The sequence below is a fragment of the Antechinus flavipes genome, chromosome 3, assembly GCF_016432865.1.
Source record: "Antechinus flavipes isolate AdamAnt ecotype Samford, QLD, Australia chromosome 3, AdamAnt_v2, whole genome shotgun sequence".
Taxonomy (NCBI): Eukaryota; Metazoa; Chordata; class Mammalia; order Dasyuromorphia; family Dasyuridae; genus Antechinus; species Antechinus flavipes.
This window is the reverse complement of record NC_067400.1, coordinates 623,618,398-623,636,326: the sequence shown is the minus strand read 5'-3', so window position 1 is coordinate 623,636,326 and position 17,929 is coordinate 623,618,398. Positions and strand designations below refer to the sequence as shown.

Here is a 17,929-nt window from a genome sequence, read left to right as displayed (position 1 = left end):
AATGTACATTTAAACTATACCATATGAGGACCAGTTCTGATGGAAGTGGGTCTCTTCTGCAATGAGAGCATCCAAATCAGTTCCAATTGATCAGTGATGAGGGTTAACAGCAATGGGTCCCCCCTTGGATGGTTCCTAATGAATACAGACTTGAGGTTTGTGGCAAAAATGGGTTTATTTACAGTAAGAAAACAGCTTGCTCAGTGGGTAAATTCCTGTTAGGATATTTTTGCAAAGATTTCAGCACAGATGGTTTACAATGAGAAGAATTGACTTCTCAGTGCACTTTCCTGATTAGGAATCGACAGCAATGGACAGACAGGTCCCTGACCCAGAGTCGGAAGCAGTTCAAAGGACTAATCTTCAACTCAACAGAGAGGGGTGATTATGCCCCTGGCCAAGGTCTCCAATTGAATGAGATTACTTCTCTGGGAGTTTCCCTTATGAAGGAGTGGGCCCCTCCCAGAGGGTTTGAGACTCAGGAGCCCCCTTCCCCCACAGATAAAAGGGGATACAGATGGCCTCAGTAGTAGAACGACCAAGTGCTGGAGCCATGGTGGTGGATGAGAAAAGGCCCTAGTGAGGCTGGATGAATGACCTCTGGGATGACGGGGGAGGGAGGCTGCTTGCTTTTTGCCCAAGATCACATCCCTAAGTCCGTCTAGACATGGCTCATAAGGAGGCCACAATACATGTCTTTGTCATCTCCTCTCGGCACCTGTCATTTCCAAGGGAGACTTTGACTCCTGCCGGGAGGGAAGAAGCAGCAGCTTAAACATTGTGAGTCTACAGGAAACGCCTTTTAGCTTCAAGCACTCCCGGTCTCCATCCTCAGTGGGAAGGAGGGCCCCAAACTGCCTACGGGGGGCTGGGCTCCCTTCCCTCCAAATGCCAATTCCACAGTGAATACACTCAGCCAATAGCAAAGAACCATTTATGCAGGTGAACGGCAGCACGGAACCGAGAGAAGGGATCCATGGGAGCACATGGGCAGGTAAACGGGTAAAGGTCTTTCTCCCCCTGAGAAGCAGGTGGCTCAGCTCAGCCAGAAGAAGGAGAGCTGAGTCTCAGCCAAGGGGAAATTCCCCCAGGACCCAATGGAGACGGGCAGCTCCTATCCTGGGAGCTTCTCCCTGGCAGGGGCTGGAATGGGGCCTTTCTCCAGCAGCTGGATAACAGAAGAGCGGATGTCTCTTCTCCCCCCCCCCCCCGTGTGTCCCCTCCCCCCCCACTGACTCCACTCACATCTCCCCCAGGCAGGGCCATGGAGCAAAATCTGGACCTTTGAGGAGAGAATCAGGACCACTGGCCCTTTGGGGGAAGGGCGCCCTCTGGGGGCACTGGTGGTCACAGGCAAGGGGCACATTGAGCATCTGAGACAAGAGCCTCGGGCTGTGATGAAGCAGCTCCAGGTGGCAGCGAGGGCAGCGCCTTTAGATCCACAGGAAGGTTGACTCTGGTCTCAGGAGCCCTGGGGTGCAAATGCCTTCTTGTGAACGTCAGGAGCCGGGTCTGCAACTCCAGGCAGCAGAAGTGAGGACTGCTGGGGCAGAGACCGTTTGTGGGCGGGGCCAGCGGAGGGCGGGCTTGTCCCGGGTGTGGGGAATCTGATTTGGGAGAGGTCGAGGGAGGGGGGGGGGCGGGAAGCAGGGGGTCCTGCTGCTGGTCAGGGTGGGCTTAGGGTCCCCAGAGCCATGACGGCCAAAGCTGTTCGGGAGGAGGCTCAGGTGGATTGCTCCTGCCGGACCCTTGATGGGGATGGTGTGGACACTCGCCACCCAATGATGAGATTGGTGTAGACCCCCCACATGCTGGGCCCTTCCTCTCTCTGGGTGTGGGCAGGACTCCGGGAGTCTTTGGGATCCGCGGCTTCAGGGCCCCCCAGCCCCGCCTTCCCTTCTGTCAGAAGATGCGGGAGCCCCCCCTGGGCGTCCCCTGCAGCTATTCCAGGCTTCAGCCAGCAGGACCCCCAGGAGGACGAGCACCAGCCCGGCCAGACTGAGGCGGATGACGTTGCCCAGCGTGTAATCCTGGGCTGCAGGACCTGGGAGGGGAGAGAAGTCACTGGGAGAGGGACGAGGCCCCCAGATCTCGGGCCCCCCTCAGGGGAAGCAGGGTTCCTCCCACCCCAGGCTTGGCCCCAGCCCCTGTCCCTGATCTGGGAGGCTGGGGAAGGGGTTGAGGGCGGGGCCCTGAGAGAGAAGCCTGAGGGAGAGGCTGAGGCAGCTTCCTCTCCCTATTCCTCCTCCTCAGGGCTTCCTCTACAGGCTCTTGAATCAGGCCCAGGACCCTCTTCCCCTGGCCCTCACTTCCTCTCCTCCCCCTCCTTCTCCGTCTCCCGCCATGTTGGGACCAGTTCGGGGAGTGGGCAGAGCATGAAGCTTGTGGGGAGGAAGAGCCGAGTTCAGATCCCACCTCAGCCACTTCCTCTCTGTGTGAGCCTGGCCATGCCAGGGATGGCAGAAGCAGAGCTCCCTCCCCATAGTCCCTGCTGTGGCTGCGTGGGTGGGTGGGGGGGACTGATGGGGAAGAGAGAAAAGGGAGCAGGTTGGGGCTGCCTCATCCATCTCTGCTCCCACCTCCCCAGCCCCTTCCTGGCAGCCGGGATCTTCCTCCTTCCCAGCTTGGAGTTCCTCCTGCCTGTGTCCCAGGCCTCCATCCCTCCTCACGCTCCGAGACAGGGGGGACCCAGCTTAGGCTGCAGGAGCAGGAGAGGAACAGAGACTCCCTCCCTGTGCTTTAGGGTACCTGGTTCCTCACTGGGTGGGGAGGGGATCAGAGCTTGGATGCCTCCAGGACTGTGGGGGAGGGAAGGATCCTTTGAGGTTCCTGGAACAAAGAGGGAGAAGGGGGAAGGGGCTTGTGGGTATTACTCTCCCCCACTGGCTCAACCCTGGCCTCTTCAACCCCCTTTCCTGGGACATACAGAGATATTGTCTGTATGTGGGTAACTGGAGTGGCAGCCAATGGGGAGGGGTCTAGAGGGAGGCCCCTAGAAGTGAGGGAGCAGAGGGCCCAGAGTCTGGGGCCTTCTCGGAGCTCCACCCATTGCCCAGACCCTCCCTGCCTCCCTCTGAGCCTCCCCCCTGCCTTCCTGGCCCCTGGGGGCTTCTGGGGCAGGTAACAGAGCAGGCAGAGTCGTGTCCCAGGGAGGGAGCTTAGGAGGGCTGGGAGGAAGGGCCGGGGTCTCTCACCTGTGACCCTGAGCTCCAGGAGGTTACTGGGGGCTGACCACTCATGGGGGGAGCGACTCTGAAAGCTGTAGCATCTGTACGTCCCTCCGTGGGTGGAGTTCACAGCAGGGATGGAGAAATCGGCCAGAGAGCCCTGAGCAAGGAGCTGGGCCGGGGCTTTGGTGACTTGTTCTCCGTCCTTGTACAGGGCAGAGCGGTCATATGGCTTCTCGGACTGGCACCGGAGGGTCACGGCCTGTCCTTCGGCCACCGCGGAGCTGGGCCAGGCCGAGAGGGAGGGCGGGTCATAGCGGTCTGCGGGAGGAGGGGCCGGAGTTAGGGCTGGAAGGCTTCTCCTTTGGGGGGGACAGATCTGGCTGCTGGGGGGGCTGGCCTGGGCCTGCCTGGACCCCAGGATGGGCTGGAGTTTTAATTCACATCCAGAAAAAAGCAAATTTTGCAGGTTTTGGGGTAGAAAAAGGGTCTTAGAAACCTCTGGGGGAAAAAAGGAAAGGGGATGATTGAGTAGGAGGAGGGAAAAAGCCAGAAGACAGGAAGAGAAAGAAGGAAAGAGAGTGGGGAGAGACAGAGAGAGAGAGGAAGGGAGAGAGAGAGGGAGAGAGAGAGAGAGAGAGACACAAGAAAAGGGAAAGAGAGAGATAAAGAAGGATGAAGGGAGGGAGGGAGGGAAGTTTGGGGAGAGATCTGGGAGTTAGAGAGGGAGATACAGAGAGTGACAGACAGAAAAAGACACAGAAAGAAAGACAGGAGGCAGGGAAGAGAGATTCAGAGGCAGACCAAATTTGGGTCAGTTCTGGGGAAGGAGCGATGGCCCGGGAGGCTTCCTCCCTGGCAGAGGGCTGGGAGCCCCAGGCCTGGTCCTCTCTCATATAATCTCTCTGCCAAGGGGGCGGGGGTCCCAACGGGGGCAGAGTTATGGCCGGTTATGACTCAAGTGGGCTGGCCACCCTCCCCAAGCAGAGGCAGCTCTCACTGTGGACCCTGGACAGTTCCCTGGGAAGGAGGATAGTTTGTCTGGGATTCCTGGTTCCCTTCTACCCTGCCCTCCTACAGAGACCCCTGGGGCTACCCAGAAGATACAGCCCCTCCCCTCCCTGTGCCTAGGAGTGGGCTGGGGGAGGGCACAGAGTACCAGCCCGCCCCTCTATTCTTCTCTGGCTTGAGAGGGTCAGGGCTGGGAGGGGGAGATGGCCCATCTTCTCTGTCTGGACTCCTGAGCCCTAAGCAGAACCTCCTGCCTCTACTTTGTCCCCAAATGGGACCTGACTGAGGCAGCTGGTGGTGCAGAGGCCAAAACGCTGACCTGAAATCAGGAAGGTCCTGAGTTCAAATCCTGCCTCAAACACTTTCCAGGAAGATGATCCTAGGCTAGTCACTTCCTCTCTGTTTGCCTCAGTTTTCCCACCTGTAAGATGGGATTGAGCTGGCAGTTATTGTGAGGCTCTCATGGTATAATAATGTAAAGGGCTTGGCACACCGTAGGTGCTGTATAAATGCTGACTCCCTTCCCCCACTTCTAGCCCCAGAGGGAGGGCAGGGACAAGGGAGAGAACAGAAGGGCAGGGTCAGAGGGCAGCTCGGGACCAGGCTGGGCTGGGGAGGAGCTCAGGGGCTCCTGGGACCCCGCGCCAGCCCTGCCTGAGGGGCGGAGTGACCGGGACTTCCTCACCCGTGGCCACCAGTTCCAGGGGGTCACTGAGCTCTGACCAGAGGGACGCTGTTCTGTAGCCGCAGGAGTAGGTCCCTGTGTCATTCAGTGTCATCGATGGGATGGAAAACTCGACCTCAACTTCCTGTGACAGCTCGGCGCCGATAATTTTTAAGTTACGTCCCATCTTATTCTCCAGGAAGTATTCAGCAGCCCCCGGTGACCCCCGGCACCTGAAGGTCACCCTTCTCCCGAGGGGCCCCAGTGACCCATTCTCTGCCCTGAGGGAGGGTCTGGGGAGCTCGTCTGGAAGGGAATGAGAGGTGTCAGCTCCAGGGGATCCTCCTGTCTATGCTTCCCCTGAACTGGGTCCCCCCTTCAAGCCCAGTCCAGCCCAGACCCCCCACCTCCGTCTCCTGGGGAGTTGTCTCCTCTGGGGGGAGGGGAAAGGACTCACCTGCCTGTGCCCTCATCCTGTGGCCCAGACACAGCCCTGGCAGAGAAGACCCAGATTACTGTCAGTCAGCCCCCTGTCTCTCCCTACCCAGCCCCCCCACACTCCCCCTCCCCTGAGCAAGGAGACAGGACCCAGAGCCTGGCTCAGGGACCCCACCCCCACCCCGGGGCTTCCAGCTCCTCCCCGCTCCCCCATCTTGCTGGCTGATACCCATTTTGTCAGGTCCCTTCTCCCCCCTCCCCAAAATGGGGGTGGAGTGGGCTGAACCTGGGGCTCTGTAAAGTCCCCTTCATTGTGGGGGCTTCTTAGGACTCACCGAGGCACAGCAGGGCAGAGAGGGCTGGGCTCATGGTGGTCCCAGTGGGAGGGGGGCTGCTGGCTGACCCGGACCGGGGCACAGGGTGTGAGCAGGGCTGGCTCTGCTCTGAGGTCACCAAACTTCCCCTTCCTCTTTGTGGGTGCTGCCTCCTTGTTGACCCTGTGCTGTGGGGGAGCAGTGGGGGCAGTTACCTTGTGACAGATGGAACAATTCTTGCTGCTTTGATGCTGATTCTGGCCCCAGAACCTGGGAAAGATCCCCAGGGAAGCGTGAGGTGTCAGCCTCCGTGTGTCCCCTGCACCCTCCCGATTGGCAAGTGTTGGGCTCCCCAGGGGTCTATGAATCTGACCCTGGGGACCATATCCTGCCCTCAGCCTGAACTCTGCCTCCAGCCCTGGCTCTTTGAGACCATGATGAGGTTTGGATTTGGGGGACCCAAATCAAATTAGAGTTTCTGGTGGTCAGGGAGTTCAATAAGATCTAGTAGCGGCGCAGAGATCCTCTATGAAGGAATTTATAGACCCCAAACCCTAGATTCATAAAAGAGGTTTATTATGGGAATCGGCTGAAGGGGGCTCGTGGATGGAGTCCCAGGTTGGCTCCTCACTGGGTTTTCAGCTGGGGTTAGAATTTGAATTGAATTCAATGGATTTCTGAACTGAGCTGACCCCAGGCAGATAACAAGAGTGAAACTGTGCTTGGGGTGGAGTCTTCTCACTGAGGCAGAGTTGAAGGAGATTTTGTCCTTTAAGGATTTTCAGAGTTCCGGGGTCCCCTCTTCGTTCCCCCCTCAAGCAGTCACTTCCAAGTGTATGTGGGATAAAGGGGTAGCGATCTCTTTTTAACTGCTTTGAGCTGACAAGGGTCATAGAGATTTGGGGGTTCACGCCAGGAGGTGAGGTGTGAGGTGTGAGGTTTGGGCATGGCAACAGGGCATCTAAGGGGTGTTTGTCCCAGTCAGTCGTCCCCAGTCAGTCGTCCCATGTTCTCCCGACTGAAGGGCAGTTGAGAATCCAAAGTTTGAAGCCTAGAGAAAACAGGTCTCAGGGGCAGATGAAAAGTGGGGTGTCCTCCAGGGTTGAGATGGCAACTTTCGGAGTGGGGCTTTAGCAGGAAATGTATCAGGTCCCTTCTGCCTGTAAGAATGCTGATGGCCCATTTAACTGTCAAAGAAAAGTAGGAGAAAATGCTGGGAGCAAAAGATTCTTTTTTCTCTCTAAAAGGTGTTAAGTAGCCTCGAGTTAAGCCCCTTCACTCTAATTTCCAGGAAAGCTAATTTCCCCTGGGGTTGGTTCAGGGTGGCAGTGGACTCAGAGAGTCAGAATAGGCAGGAGGCCTTGATATCTAATAGATTTAATAAGTCACTGGTCTATTTGTGAGCAGGGTCTAGGGACGGGCGTGTCCCCATTTGTCAGGGCTGCAGATCAAGATAAGAATGCAGTTTAATCTTTTAGAAATTTCTTAACTGTCGGTGCTGCTTTAAAAAAAATAGAAAGTTGCTTCCTCAATCTTACCAGAAAAATAAGCAAAGATCCTGAGCCTTCCCTCCTACTATCCCCACTCTTTATGGGGAGGGGTGGAAGGGGTCAGAGGGAGTGCAAAGTAGCAGCACTGCCTACCCAGCTTACTGGCCCCTGAAGCATTTGGACTGTCCTGTGATAAAAGGGGAAACAGGGCTAGACCCCAAATTCCTACCAGAGAGCAGGATGGTGGAGGGCCGGGTCAACCCCTGTGGTGTTCACTGTCATGGTGGAAAGGCAGTTCTTCCTGTTCGAACTCAGGACAGAGGCTGGGGTCTCCTCAGACAGTTTCCTTGGCACCTAGAGGCCTAAGTCTGGGGAGATTTGTATTATAAAGGCATCTCCGCTCTGGGTGTCTTTTCAGGAGGCAGAAGTTGCTCTGAGAAGAAAAGAGCTGAGAGTCTCAGGTTAGAGAGTTAAAGGGAAACCAAGTAACAGATATTAGCAGCAGAGTGGAAGAAACATCGAGGGCTCTGAATGGGCTCCTTTAGTTTTGGCCTTAGTATATGTGCCTTGGACCCCTGAAAAAAAAGTTGAGGGGATCGGTGGGTCCCAGGTCTCATAAGGCTGAGTTTTTCAGCTTTGAAACAGACTGGTCTGCTGGGTGTGTTTGGCTAGCTGCTGGTTGTCTGAAGGCAGAAGTGTTAAAAGGCAAAGGAGGCTCCTTTACAGGTTGGTGGGTGGATCCCTTTCAGTTGATCTAATCAGTGTTTTGAGGTTCAAGCATTTTTCCAAGCCCAGCGAGTCTCTGCATTAAGAGACAGAGTAAAGGGAGGAGAACAGGTTCCAAGCATCCCAGTTCTATAGCTTTTTATTCTCTTTGGCGATGAATACCTGGAACAGCAACAAGGCCCCAGAAAGTAGACAATTTGGGATTATTTTGTGGTGCACAGATTACCAGAGGGAGTTACTGTTTAATATTAATGTCTGGCTACAATGTAACAACAGCACATCTTTTATGTAACTTAGGAACTCCTGGTGTTACTGCAGCATTAGCAGAAAGAGCGTTTAAACCCTGGCTCTCAGATCAATGAAGGAACTTGGAAATTCCATAATCAGAGTCCACCTGTGACCCTTCAGGAAGACATTCCTCTGACCAATTTAGGGCATTTCTCTCCATTGCTGGGTTACTGACTTAATCCTTGGCCAATTAAATTCAGAACTCAAAAGAATATCAGTTACGGTCCCAAGAGATTTTATCTCCAGTAACAAATTCTAATCACAGCTTAGGGCCATTTATTTTAAAAAGTTTACCAGACTTATACACAGAAGAGTGTTGAAGTCCAACTCTGGTTAATAACTGAGAGTGTGAATGAATATCCAAGGCTAGGTAGAAGATGTGCTTTGCCATCTCTATTTATTAATCTGAGTTCCAGGCTTATTATGCTTTTAGGCTAGTGTTACAATAGTCTAGCTATCTTCAGGTGCCATCATCTACCTCCCAGGATTAATGGATAATCCATACTTAGACATTTCAATATCCACCTTAACTATCTATACCCAGATACTTATCAACACAGAATTGTAAATAGTCTAGTTGTGATGCTCATCAACATCAACATTGTATATAGTTGTGATGTTTTATCAATACCAAAATACTTGTTCACACTGAGTATCAAATAGCAGAAATTATCACACTAATATATTTGTCTCAAGTATGCCTTTAATTCATTGTAAAGGAACAAATAGTATAGTCAAAATGACTTGTTCCTGTTGCATGGATTCTCCCAAATTGACCCTGAATATGTCTTTCCAAGAATATTAGAAGAGATGATGAGCCGATATGGGCTGGTTGCAATAGAGAGCAGGTCTTAAGTAATATCTGGACCCGTCTCCTGTAGTTCATGGACTTATTGGCCCCCTATAACTCCCTCCTTTTTAAGTCATCCCGCAAAGCACAAGGGACTAAGCCAATGAGTATAAGAATAACACATGCAAGAGGACAACATGCAAAAGTCAGATTCTTTACTAGATTTATCTTTTTTAATCACTCAAATATTTGGTTTGCTGTGCTATCAGTGTGCAATTCAGCAACACTACTTTTTTTCTATGTTTCCTTCCAAGGCAGCTCATTCAGATTGAGGTTGAATTCAATTTGGAATTACATATAGCTCCATTTATTCTTTTCCTTATTTGAAGCCATGTCACATCAATGATATCATGGTCCCATCTAGAGAGTTACATATACATCAGTGAATCTACATTCACGAGTTACTTGTGATTGGGTTTCCAAATTGTTTACATGATCCTTTAACTCTATTAATGACTGTTCCATTAACTTTGTTCTTTGTTTTACACTCATTATCTATATTAATTTTTCTCTAAGAACTTATGATACATTTTTTGGTAACTGACTAGCGAATTGGGCAGTCTGAATAGATTCTTTTAGGAGCTGAAGCTGAAATAGCAAGTGATGTGATAATTGGTATAGTTGCAAGAACTCCAGCAATGAATAATCCAACAATTCTGCCTTTTCGAATTTTATGGACATGTATAATTTTTCTTATTGATTCATGTTATTTACTTCTATCCTGTGCTATGTTACTAGATGCTTATGTAATTTGTGTAATTATGTGTAATACCTCTCATATTGATGGATTTATGTATAACTGTTTTAAGAGTGAGCCCCTTCAAAAACTGCTAATCTGATGTGAGTTCCCGTTTCCTTTGATGTTTTCAGGTAGGGAGTGATCACCTTCTTTTTATGGCATTTTCACTTCTTTTTTGAGCAGTCAGGGAATATGAGGACCACATATTTTAAAATCCACCGGAGTCAGGAATTCAGGTTAAGGGAAAATCTTCAATCTTTATTACTTTTGAGGTGAAGAGGGATTAGCAATATGAGCAGCTGCAACAAGACACCAGCCAGCAGTCTCTTTCCGCTTCTCTCAGCCCCTCTGCCTCCACCCACCAAAATCGTCATTTCCTATACAACACATCAGGACTTGCACAAAGAGTGGGCAGTGGCCATTTTTTTCTCCAAGCATATATATTAATAGAGCATGATCCAATGACTATTTAGCCTCACATGTTTGGGACCTCAGCACATCAACTTGAGCTTCAGCCCATTACAAGGGAAGGCATGGTCACTTTCTTTTTGGGGGTTCTTACCTCCTTGACAAGTCAGGGAGGTCATGACCATGTGTATTTGGTTTTTAGTGACAGCTTTCCTAATGCCCTGCACTATCATCTTACCAAGTTCCCTCATATTCTTTCTATGCACTGGATTATTATGGTCCCAATTAGGGTCTGTCAATGGGAACTTCTCATTTCCCCTTGACTCTCTCCAACAGACCTTCATCGCTGCCCTTTGGAGTTGATCTTTCCTTCTCCTGTAAATAAAATACCTAATATTGCTACCAGTTGTCCCCTAGTAAATAAATTTGGATCCAGAAACTGGTTAAATTGTTCACCTACGCCAGAGGAATCCTCAGTAAGTTTCTTCATGTCCCTTTTGAAATTCCCAATCTCTAAACTGCTGAGGGAAATGCTTACATCCCTAATTCCCCCTTCATCTGGAGTGTTAGAAAGTGTTAACTCGCTGGAATTGATAGAAACAATGCTTCAGTTTACATCTTTGAGAGTTCACACATTAGAATTCACAAGTCTGGGAGATTCACAAAGTTACACCTCCCACAATCCCATTCTTTCAGAGGAGGAGTCAACCTTTGGGTTCATACCTTTAAGAGATCATATATAAGAAGCTCTTAGAGTCTCAGTCAGGAGTCAGTGGAGTAAATCAGTTTAGGAGATAGAGAGCCAGAATTCAGCTGGGAGATTTCAGAGCCAGGATTCAGAAGGAGCTGGAGGCTGAATCTGAAGCTGGCAGAGGCAAAGGACTAGCCACAAGAGCTCTCGGAAGCAAAGAAAGCTTAACTGGGCTATTTTGGAGGAGATAATAAAGGACTGCATTTTCACTCCTGGCTGCATATGAGGTGATTATTATTTTGAACTGAAATGAAGGCTGCCTCTAGAAGCTCCCCAGGAAACGGGCTCCCAGAGAACGATTATATTTTAGAGAAAAGAAGAGAACACCACACTGGAGGAACCCTCCTTGGTGGTAATTGTTTAGTGAGAGTTCTGTGAGGGGAGTGGGAAGCTCTCCTGGTGTTTAAGTAGCTGCTTTAGTTCTCACGGGAGAGAAGCCTGCAGTGATATGGTGGACTCCCTAAAGTTGGTCGTGTCTCTCCCACCCTTGGCCCACTCAAGGATCATGGAAGGATGGACCAGCTGCAAGGAATGCGGAGAGGGAAGGGCAAGAAGCAGATCCGAGGGAGGAGGAAAGGATTTCTCCCATTCCTTTTTTTCTCTTTCTTTTCCAAAAATTGTCCCACCTGTGGTAGACAACGAGCAGCACTGTAAGGAATGAGGGGGGGAAGGGCAAGGAGTGGGGGAAGAGGAATGTCCTGCACTGTCCCTGAGTCCCCATTTTAAAAAATTAAATTTATTAACAGAATTAAACCATATAACATTTCACATTAAAAATTTAATAGACCTTCTTTGCTACAATCTCATTTTACATAATTTGGAAATGAGTTAAGAAGTTTTAAAAATGTCACTTTTATTTTACTTTTTTATTTGTTGTTATTCAATTAACAACATTTATGATTTATGTTCTTGCTCTTTTCCCATCCTATCAAGAGACACAGGGAAAAACAAAATCAGCAAATACAGTCACTGGCCATGTCCAAAAATGTATGTGTTTTGCTTAACACTTGTGTGCTTTTTTATTGCCCCCATCTCTCTCTCTCTCTCTCTCTCTCTCTCTCTCTCTCTCTCTCTCTCTCTCTCTCTCTCTCTCTCTCTCTCTCTCTCTCTCTCTCTCTCTCTCTCTCTCTCTCTCTCACACACACACACACATACACACACACTCTTATATTTGTATGTATACATATACACATGTATAGGAGTATATAGATACATCAAAGTGTTTTTTTTTAATTGAACAAAAAAATCTTTCCATCCTTCACCATCAAACTAGCCACCAAGCAAAATAATCATGCAGAGTAAAGCAATTAATTCCTACAGTAGCCATGTCCAAAAGTCAGGCTTATTCTGTACCCTGAGTCTATTGCCTCTCAGTGAAGAGGTGAGCAGCACATTTTGTCAATGGTTCTGGAGTGATGGATGATCATTGGGCTAATTAGAATCTTAAGACTTTCAAACTTGTCTTGTCACTTGACGATGCTGTTGTATTACTTGTTCTTCTGTTTCTGGTGATTTCGATCTGCACCAGTTCATACAAGTCTTCCTAGCTTTCTTTGATACTATCTGTTACCATTTTTTGAGATGCCCCCACCTCCCATTACATTCATTTATCATAATTTATTATTCAGCCACTTCCCAAATAAAGGGCACTCTTTTTGTCCAGTTCCTTTTAAGAACAAAAAGGGATAAGCACAATATATATATCACAGGCTTAACAGACATGCACCGAGTCTCCATTTGTTCCCTTCTCTGCCTTTGGCAGGGGGAGGCCGGCACAGGCGCTCTCCTTCTATCAATTTGGTTCCTTACTGTTTACACATATATGCAAAGTTGGGCAAACCTGATCTTCAGAAGATACATTTCTTGGCCAGAAGCTCCTTTGAGCACCATCTAGAGGGATTTGAGGAAAGGGGCTCTGGCCATTTAACTCTAAGGTTTTCCCATCCCAGATCCTAATTCCACTCAGGAGCAAAGAACGAATTTATTCCTTCTGTGTTTTTTGGAGATGAGTGGGATAAACTCAGGGAAGACATTTCATGGGAATGTGGCCTTCACCTGTGCCCTAACTGTGACTTGAGACTTAGCAATAACAGGTTGAGGTATAGCTCAAAGCTGCAGGTGTTCAAGTGTCTTAGATGAACATTTCCCTCCCTGTTCCCCAACCCCTTCATTAGCATTTAAGTGCCTGATGCTTAAAGAGTTTGTTATTTACTAGTAATCTTTTGTTCCTGGGATAGACTTTCTGCATTTAGGGTGTAAGCTTGGACTCCCCTAGAAAGTGGCAGAATATTTGGGGGAGTGCTGCGTATAGGGGCTATAAATTTTGAGTTTTGCAGTTTGTGCTTTGCATTCCTCTACTGAAACCTTGTCTGTTGGGAGTTGCCCTTCCTCCCCAAATGGTAATAAATCCTTATTTTTTCTTTTTCCCTTGAGAGTCTCTGATATGAATTGGTATGAAAGTTGCTGTCCCACACACAGAACTAGTTTTTTCAGCCCAAGACTTTTGCTGCCTGGAGTTGTAGACCCGACTTCCGGATGTTCGACATATCTTTCCGTTTTGTCCCAAATAGCTTGGGTTTGGGACCCAAAGTGGTCAGAGAAGCTTGCTGGGGATGCTGTCATGACCGTATTCTCAGCTTTCAAGCTCTGTCTCTGGATCTTCCTCAACTCTGCCAGATTTAACAGTAAGCACTCATTTTCCCTCACCCAAAGCCATACACTCATGGAACCACACTTTCTCTCTTTTATTTCTTATTTTTAACACACATTGTTTTATGAATCATGTTGGGAGAGAAGGATCAGAGCAAAAGGGAAGAAATAAAAAAAACATAGGAGAGATAAAACAATGGAAAAAAAAGAAGCGAACATCGCATGTGTTGGTTTACATTCAGTCTCCTCAGATTTTTTCTGGGTGCAGATGGCATTTTCTGTGCAAAGTCTAGTGGGATGTCTCTGGATCAATGAACCACCGAGAAGAACAAGTCTTTCAGAGTTGATGATGGCACATCTTGCTGCAATGTATCCCTGGTCCTGCTTGTCTGGCTCACCATCAATTAGTGTAAATCTTCCCAGGACTTTCTAAAATTGGCTGGTTCATCAGTTTTTATAGAGCAATAATATTCCACAACCTTCATGTACCACAGCTTGTCCAGCCATTCGCCAACTGCTGGGCATCTACTTATTTTCCAATTCTTTGTTACCACAAGAAGAGCTGCTGCCAACATTTTTGCACAAGGACGTTGCTTTATTTATGGTTCTTGCAAAAAATAGACTGTGCTCTTGGGGGGGGGCAAGGTTACCATACTTATAGATGCAGGACTGAGCCTTTTATTTTTTATCTAGAAGCAAAGAGTCCCTCCCTCATCACCCCAACTGTCTGGGGAGGACAATGTTAACACACTTCCTGGTCCTCTCACTGCATGTTTCTCTTGGACATGTTAGCCCTCCCTCACCAGGCAATCCATGTTCGAAATGGCAGAAGCTCCCCCTTTGGGGTTGCCAATGACTCCTTAAGCATGAACACTCCGTGCTTGCAGTTGCCTTTCCTCCCTTCTTGTTCTGGGTGATTTTTGTCAGTTTGTGAGTTCAGTGGTTCGAGAGCTTCTTTTGTACAACTAACTTGGTCAGCAGATGTGACCTTTGTCTTGGTCCCTATATGGAAATACCATTCCATACGTTGCTCACAAATGCCTTTTAGCTTCAAGCCCTCCCGGTCTCTATCCCTCAGTGGGCAAGGAGGGCCCCAAGCTGCCTATGGGGGGCTGGGCTCCCTTCCCTCCGGATGCCAATTCCACAGTGAATAAGCTCAGCCAATAGCGAAGAACCATTTATGCAGGTGAACGGCAGCACGGAACTGAGAGAAGGGATCCATGGGAGCACATGGGGCAGGTAAACGGGCAAAGGTCTTTCTCCCTCTGGGAAGGAGGTGGCTCAGCTCAGCCAGAAGAAGGAGAGCTGAGTCTCAGCCAAGGGGAAATTCCCCCAGGACCCAGTGGAGACGGGCAGCTCCTGTCCTGGGTGCTTCTCCCTGGCAGGGGCTGGAATGGCGCCTTTCTGCAGCAGCTGGATAACAAAAGAGCGGATGTCTCTTCTCTCCCTCCTCTCCCCTCTCCCCCCTCCCACTGACTCCACTCACATCTCCCCCAGGCAGGGCCATGGAGCAAAATCTGGACCTTTGAGGAGAGAATCAGGACCACTGGCCTTTTGGGGGAAGGGCGCCCTCTGGGGGCACTGGTGATCACGGGCAAGGGGCACATTGAGCATCTGAGACAAGAGCCTCGGGCTGTGATGAAGCAGCTCCAGGTGGCAGCGAGGGCAGCGCCTTTAGATCCCACAGGAAGGTTGACTCGGGTCACAGGGACCCTGGGCTGCAAATGCCTTCTTGTGAACGTCAGGAGCCGGGTCTGCAACTCCAGGCAGCGGTGAGAGGAGAGCTCGGGATGGGGGCAGGGAGAGCGTTTGTGGGCGGGGCCAGCGGAGGGCGGGCTTGTCCCGGGCGTGGGGAATCCGATTTGGGAGAGGTCATGGGGGAAGCAAGGGGTCTTACCGCTGGTCAGGGTGGGCCTAGGGCCCCCAGAGCCATGATGGCCAAAGCTGTTCGGGAGAAGGCTCAGGTGGATGGCTCCTGCCGGACGCTTGATGGGGATGGTGTGGACACTCGCCACCCAATGATGAGACTGGTGTAGACCCCCCCAAATGCTGGGCCCTTCCTCTCTCTGGGTGTGGGCAGGACTCCGGGAGTCTTTGGGATCCGAGCCTTCAGGGCCCCCCAGCCCCGGCTTCCCCTCTGTCAGAAGATGCGGGAGCCCCCCCTGGGCATCCCCTGCAGCTGTTCCAGGCTTCAGCCAGCAGGACCCCCAGGAGGACGAGCACCAGCCCGGCCAGACTGAGGCGGATGACGTTGCCCACCGTGTAATCCTGGGCTGCAGGACCTGGGAGGGGAGAGAAGTCACTGGGAGGGGGACGAGGCCTCTAATCTTTGGACCTCATGGGGGGGGGCAGGATTCCTCCCACCCCAGGCCCGGCCCCAGCCCCTGTCCCTGGGCTGGGAGTCCTGGTCACTCCCTGGCTGGGAGGCTGGGGAAGGGGCTGAGGCAGCTTCCCTCCTTCCTCGTCCCCCTCAGGGCTTCCTCTGCAGGCCCCCGTGTCAGGCCCAGGTCCCTCTTCCCCTCGCCCTCACTTCCTCTCCTCCCCCTCCTTCTTCATCTTCTGCCATGTTGGGACCAGCTCGGGGAGTGGGCAGAGCATGAAGCTTGTGGGGAGGAAGAGCCGAGTTCAGATCCCGCCTCAGCCACTTCCTCTCTGTGTGAGCCTGGCCATGCCAGGGATGGCAGAAGCAGAGCCCCCTCCCCATAGTCCCTGCTGTGGCTGCGTGGGTGAGGGGGGGCGAAGGCCCCGGGGACTGATGGGGAGGAGAGAGAAGGGAGCAGGTTGGGGCTGCCTCATCCATCACTGCTCCCACCTCCCCAGCCCCTTGCTGGCAGCCATGTTCCTCCTTCCCAGCTTGGAGTTCCTCCTGCCTGTGTCCCAGGCCTCCATCCCTCCTCACGCTCTGAGACAGGGGGGACCCATCCCTGGCTTAGGCTGCAGGAGCAGGAGAGGAACAGAGACTCCCTCCCTGTGCTGAGGATGCCTGTTACTCACTGGGTGGGGAGGGGGTCAGAGCTGGGGGATTCCCAGGGCTGTGGGGGAGGGGAGGATCCTTTGAGGTTCCAGGCGCAAAGAGGAGAAAGGTTGAGGGGTTTGTGGGTATTACTCTCCCCCACCGAGTCACCCCCAGCCTACTTTGCCATCATCCAGCCCCTTTCCTGGGACCTGGAGATATTGTCTGTATGTGGGTAACTGGGCTGGCAGCTAATGGGGAGGGGTCTAGAGGTGAGGGAGCAGAGGTCCCAGAGTCTAGGGCCTTCTCTGAGCACGACCCATTGCCCAGACCCTCCCTGCCTCCCTCTGAGCCTCCCCCAAGCCCTCCTGGCCCCTGGGGGCCCCTGGGACTGGGCCTGAGCAGGCAGTCTTGTTCCCCTGGACCAGGCAGGGCTGGGAGGGAGGGGGAGGGCCGGGGTCTCTCACCTGTGACCCTGAGCTCCAGGAGGTTACTGGGGGATGACCACTGATGGGGGGAGCGACTCTGAAAGCTGTAGCATCGGTACGTCCCTCCGTGGGTGGAGTTCACAGCAAGGATGGTGAAACTCGCCTGAGAGCCCCTTGCACGGGGCTGGGCCGAGGCCTGGGTGACCTGTGCTCGGTCCTTGTACAGGACACACTGATCTTGGGGCAGCTGCGAACGGCACTGGAGGGTCACGTTGTGTCCTGGGGCCACCGTGGAGTTGGGCCAGGCTGAGAGGGAGGGTGACAGATATCTACCTGGGGGAACAGAGGCGGAAGTTAGGGCTCTAAGGCTTCTCTTTCAGGGTGGGGGCAGATCTGGCTGCTGAGGGGGTGGGGGTGGGGTTGGCCTTTGTCTACCTAGACCCCAGCCTGGGGCTGAAAGAAGAAAGGAAATCTCCCAGCTTTTTGGGTAGGAGAATGATCTTGGAAACCTGGGGGGGGGGGGAGAAAGGAAAGTGGGGGGGGAGAGAGAGAGAGACAGAGAGACAGAGAGAGAGACATGGAGACAGAGAGATAGAGACACAGAGACAGATACAGACACAAAGAGAGAGGGAGAAATAGAGAGAAGGAGAGAAAGGGGGGGGGAGAGAGAGACAGACAAAGACAGAGAGACAAACACTCAAACAGAAACACACAGACACAGATACAGGGGGGGGGGAGAGAGAGAGAGAGAGACAGAGAGACAGAGAGACAGAGACAGAAAGAGAGACACAGAGAGACAGACAAATCTGGCTCAGTTCTGGGAAAGGAGCCTCGGTCACTTCCCTGGCAGGGGGCTGGGAGCTCCAGGCCCTGGTCCTCTCTCATAGAATCTCTGCCTTGGGGGAGGGTTGTAGAGGGGGCAGTTATGGCCGGTTATGGCCCGAGTGGGCTGGCTGTCACCCCCAATCAGAGGCTGCTGTCCCTGCGGACCCTGGGCAGGTCCCTGGGAAGGACGATAAGAGGCTTGGCTGGGATTCCCGGTTCCCTTTTATC

At 51.6% G+C, this 17,929-nt stretch overlaps 1 protein-coding gene and 1 long non-coding RNA gene across 2 annotated transcripts in view; both read right to left on the bottom strand.

Moving 5' to 3' along the window:
* LOC127556514 (uncharacterized) overlaps nucleotides 1–1,512 on the bottom strand; it is a 13,660-nt gene extending 12,148 nt beyond the window's left edge. The window contains exon 1 of the long non-coding RNA XR_007952471.1: nucleotides 1,283–1,512. This is a non-coding gene — a long non-coding RNA (uncharacterized LOC127556514). The remainder of the gene's footprint in view (nucleotides 1–1,282) is intronic.
* The window catches only part of LOC127557616 (leukocyte immunoglobulin-like receptor subfamily A member 6), a 65,063-nt gene that overhangs the window by 45,693 nt on the left and 1,441 nt on the right, over nucleotides 1–17,929 (bottom strand). The window contains exons 4-10 of the mRNA XM_051990926.1: nucleotides 16,916–17,209; nucleotides 15,612–15,777; nucleotides 15,393–15,502; nucleotides 5,616–5,807; nucleotides 5,300–5,335; nucleotides 4,864–5,148; nucleotides 3,195–3,488 (exon numbers count right to left, since the gene is read on the bottom strand). Of these exons, the coding sequence (XP_051846886.1) occupies nucleotides 3,195–3,488; nucleotides 4,864–5,148; nucleotides 5,300–5,335; nucleotides 5,616–5,807; nucleotides 15,393–15,502; nucleotides 15,612–15,777; nucleotides 16,916–17,209 (1,377 nt within the window). The remainder of the gene's footprint in view (nucleotides 1–3,194; nucleotides 3,489–4,863; nucleotides 5,149–5,299; nucleotides 5,336–5,615; nucleotides 5,808–15,392; nucleotides 15,503–15,611; nucleotides 15,778–16,915; nucleotides 17,210–17,929) is intronic.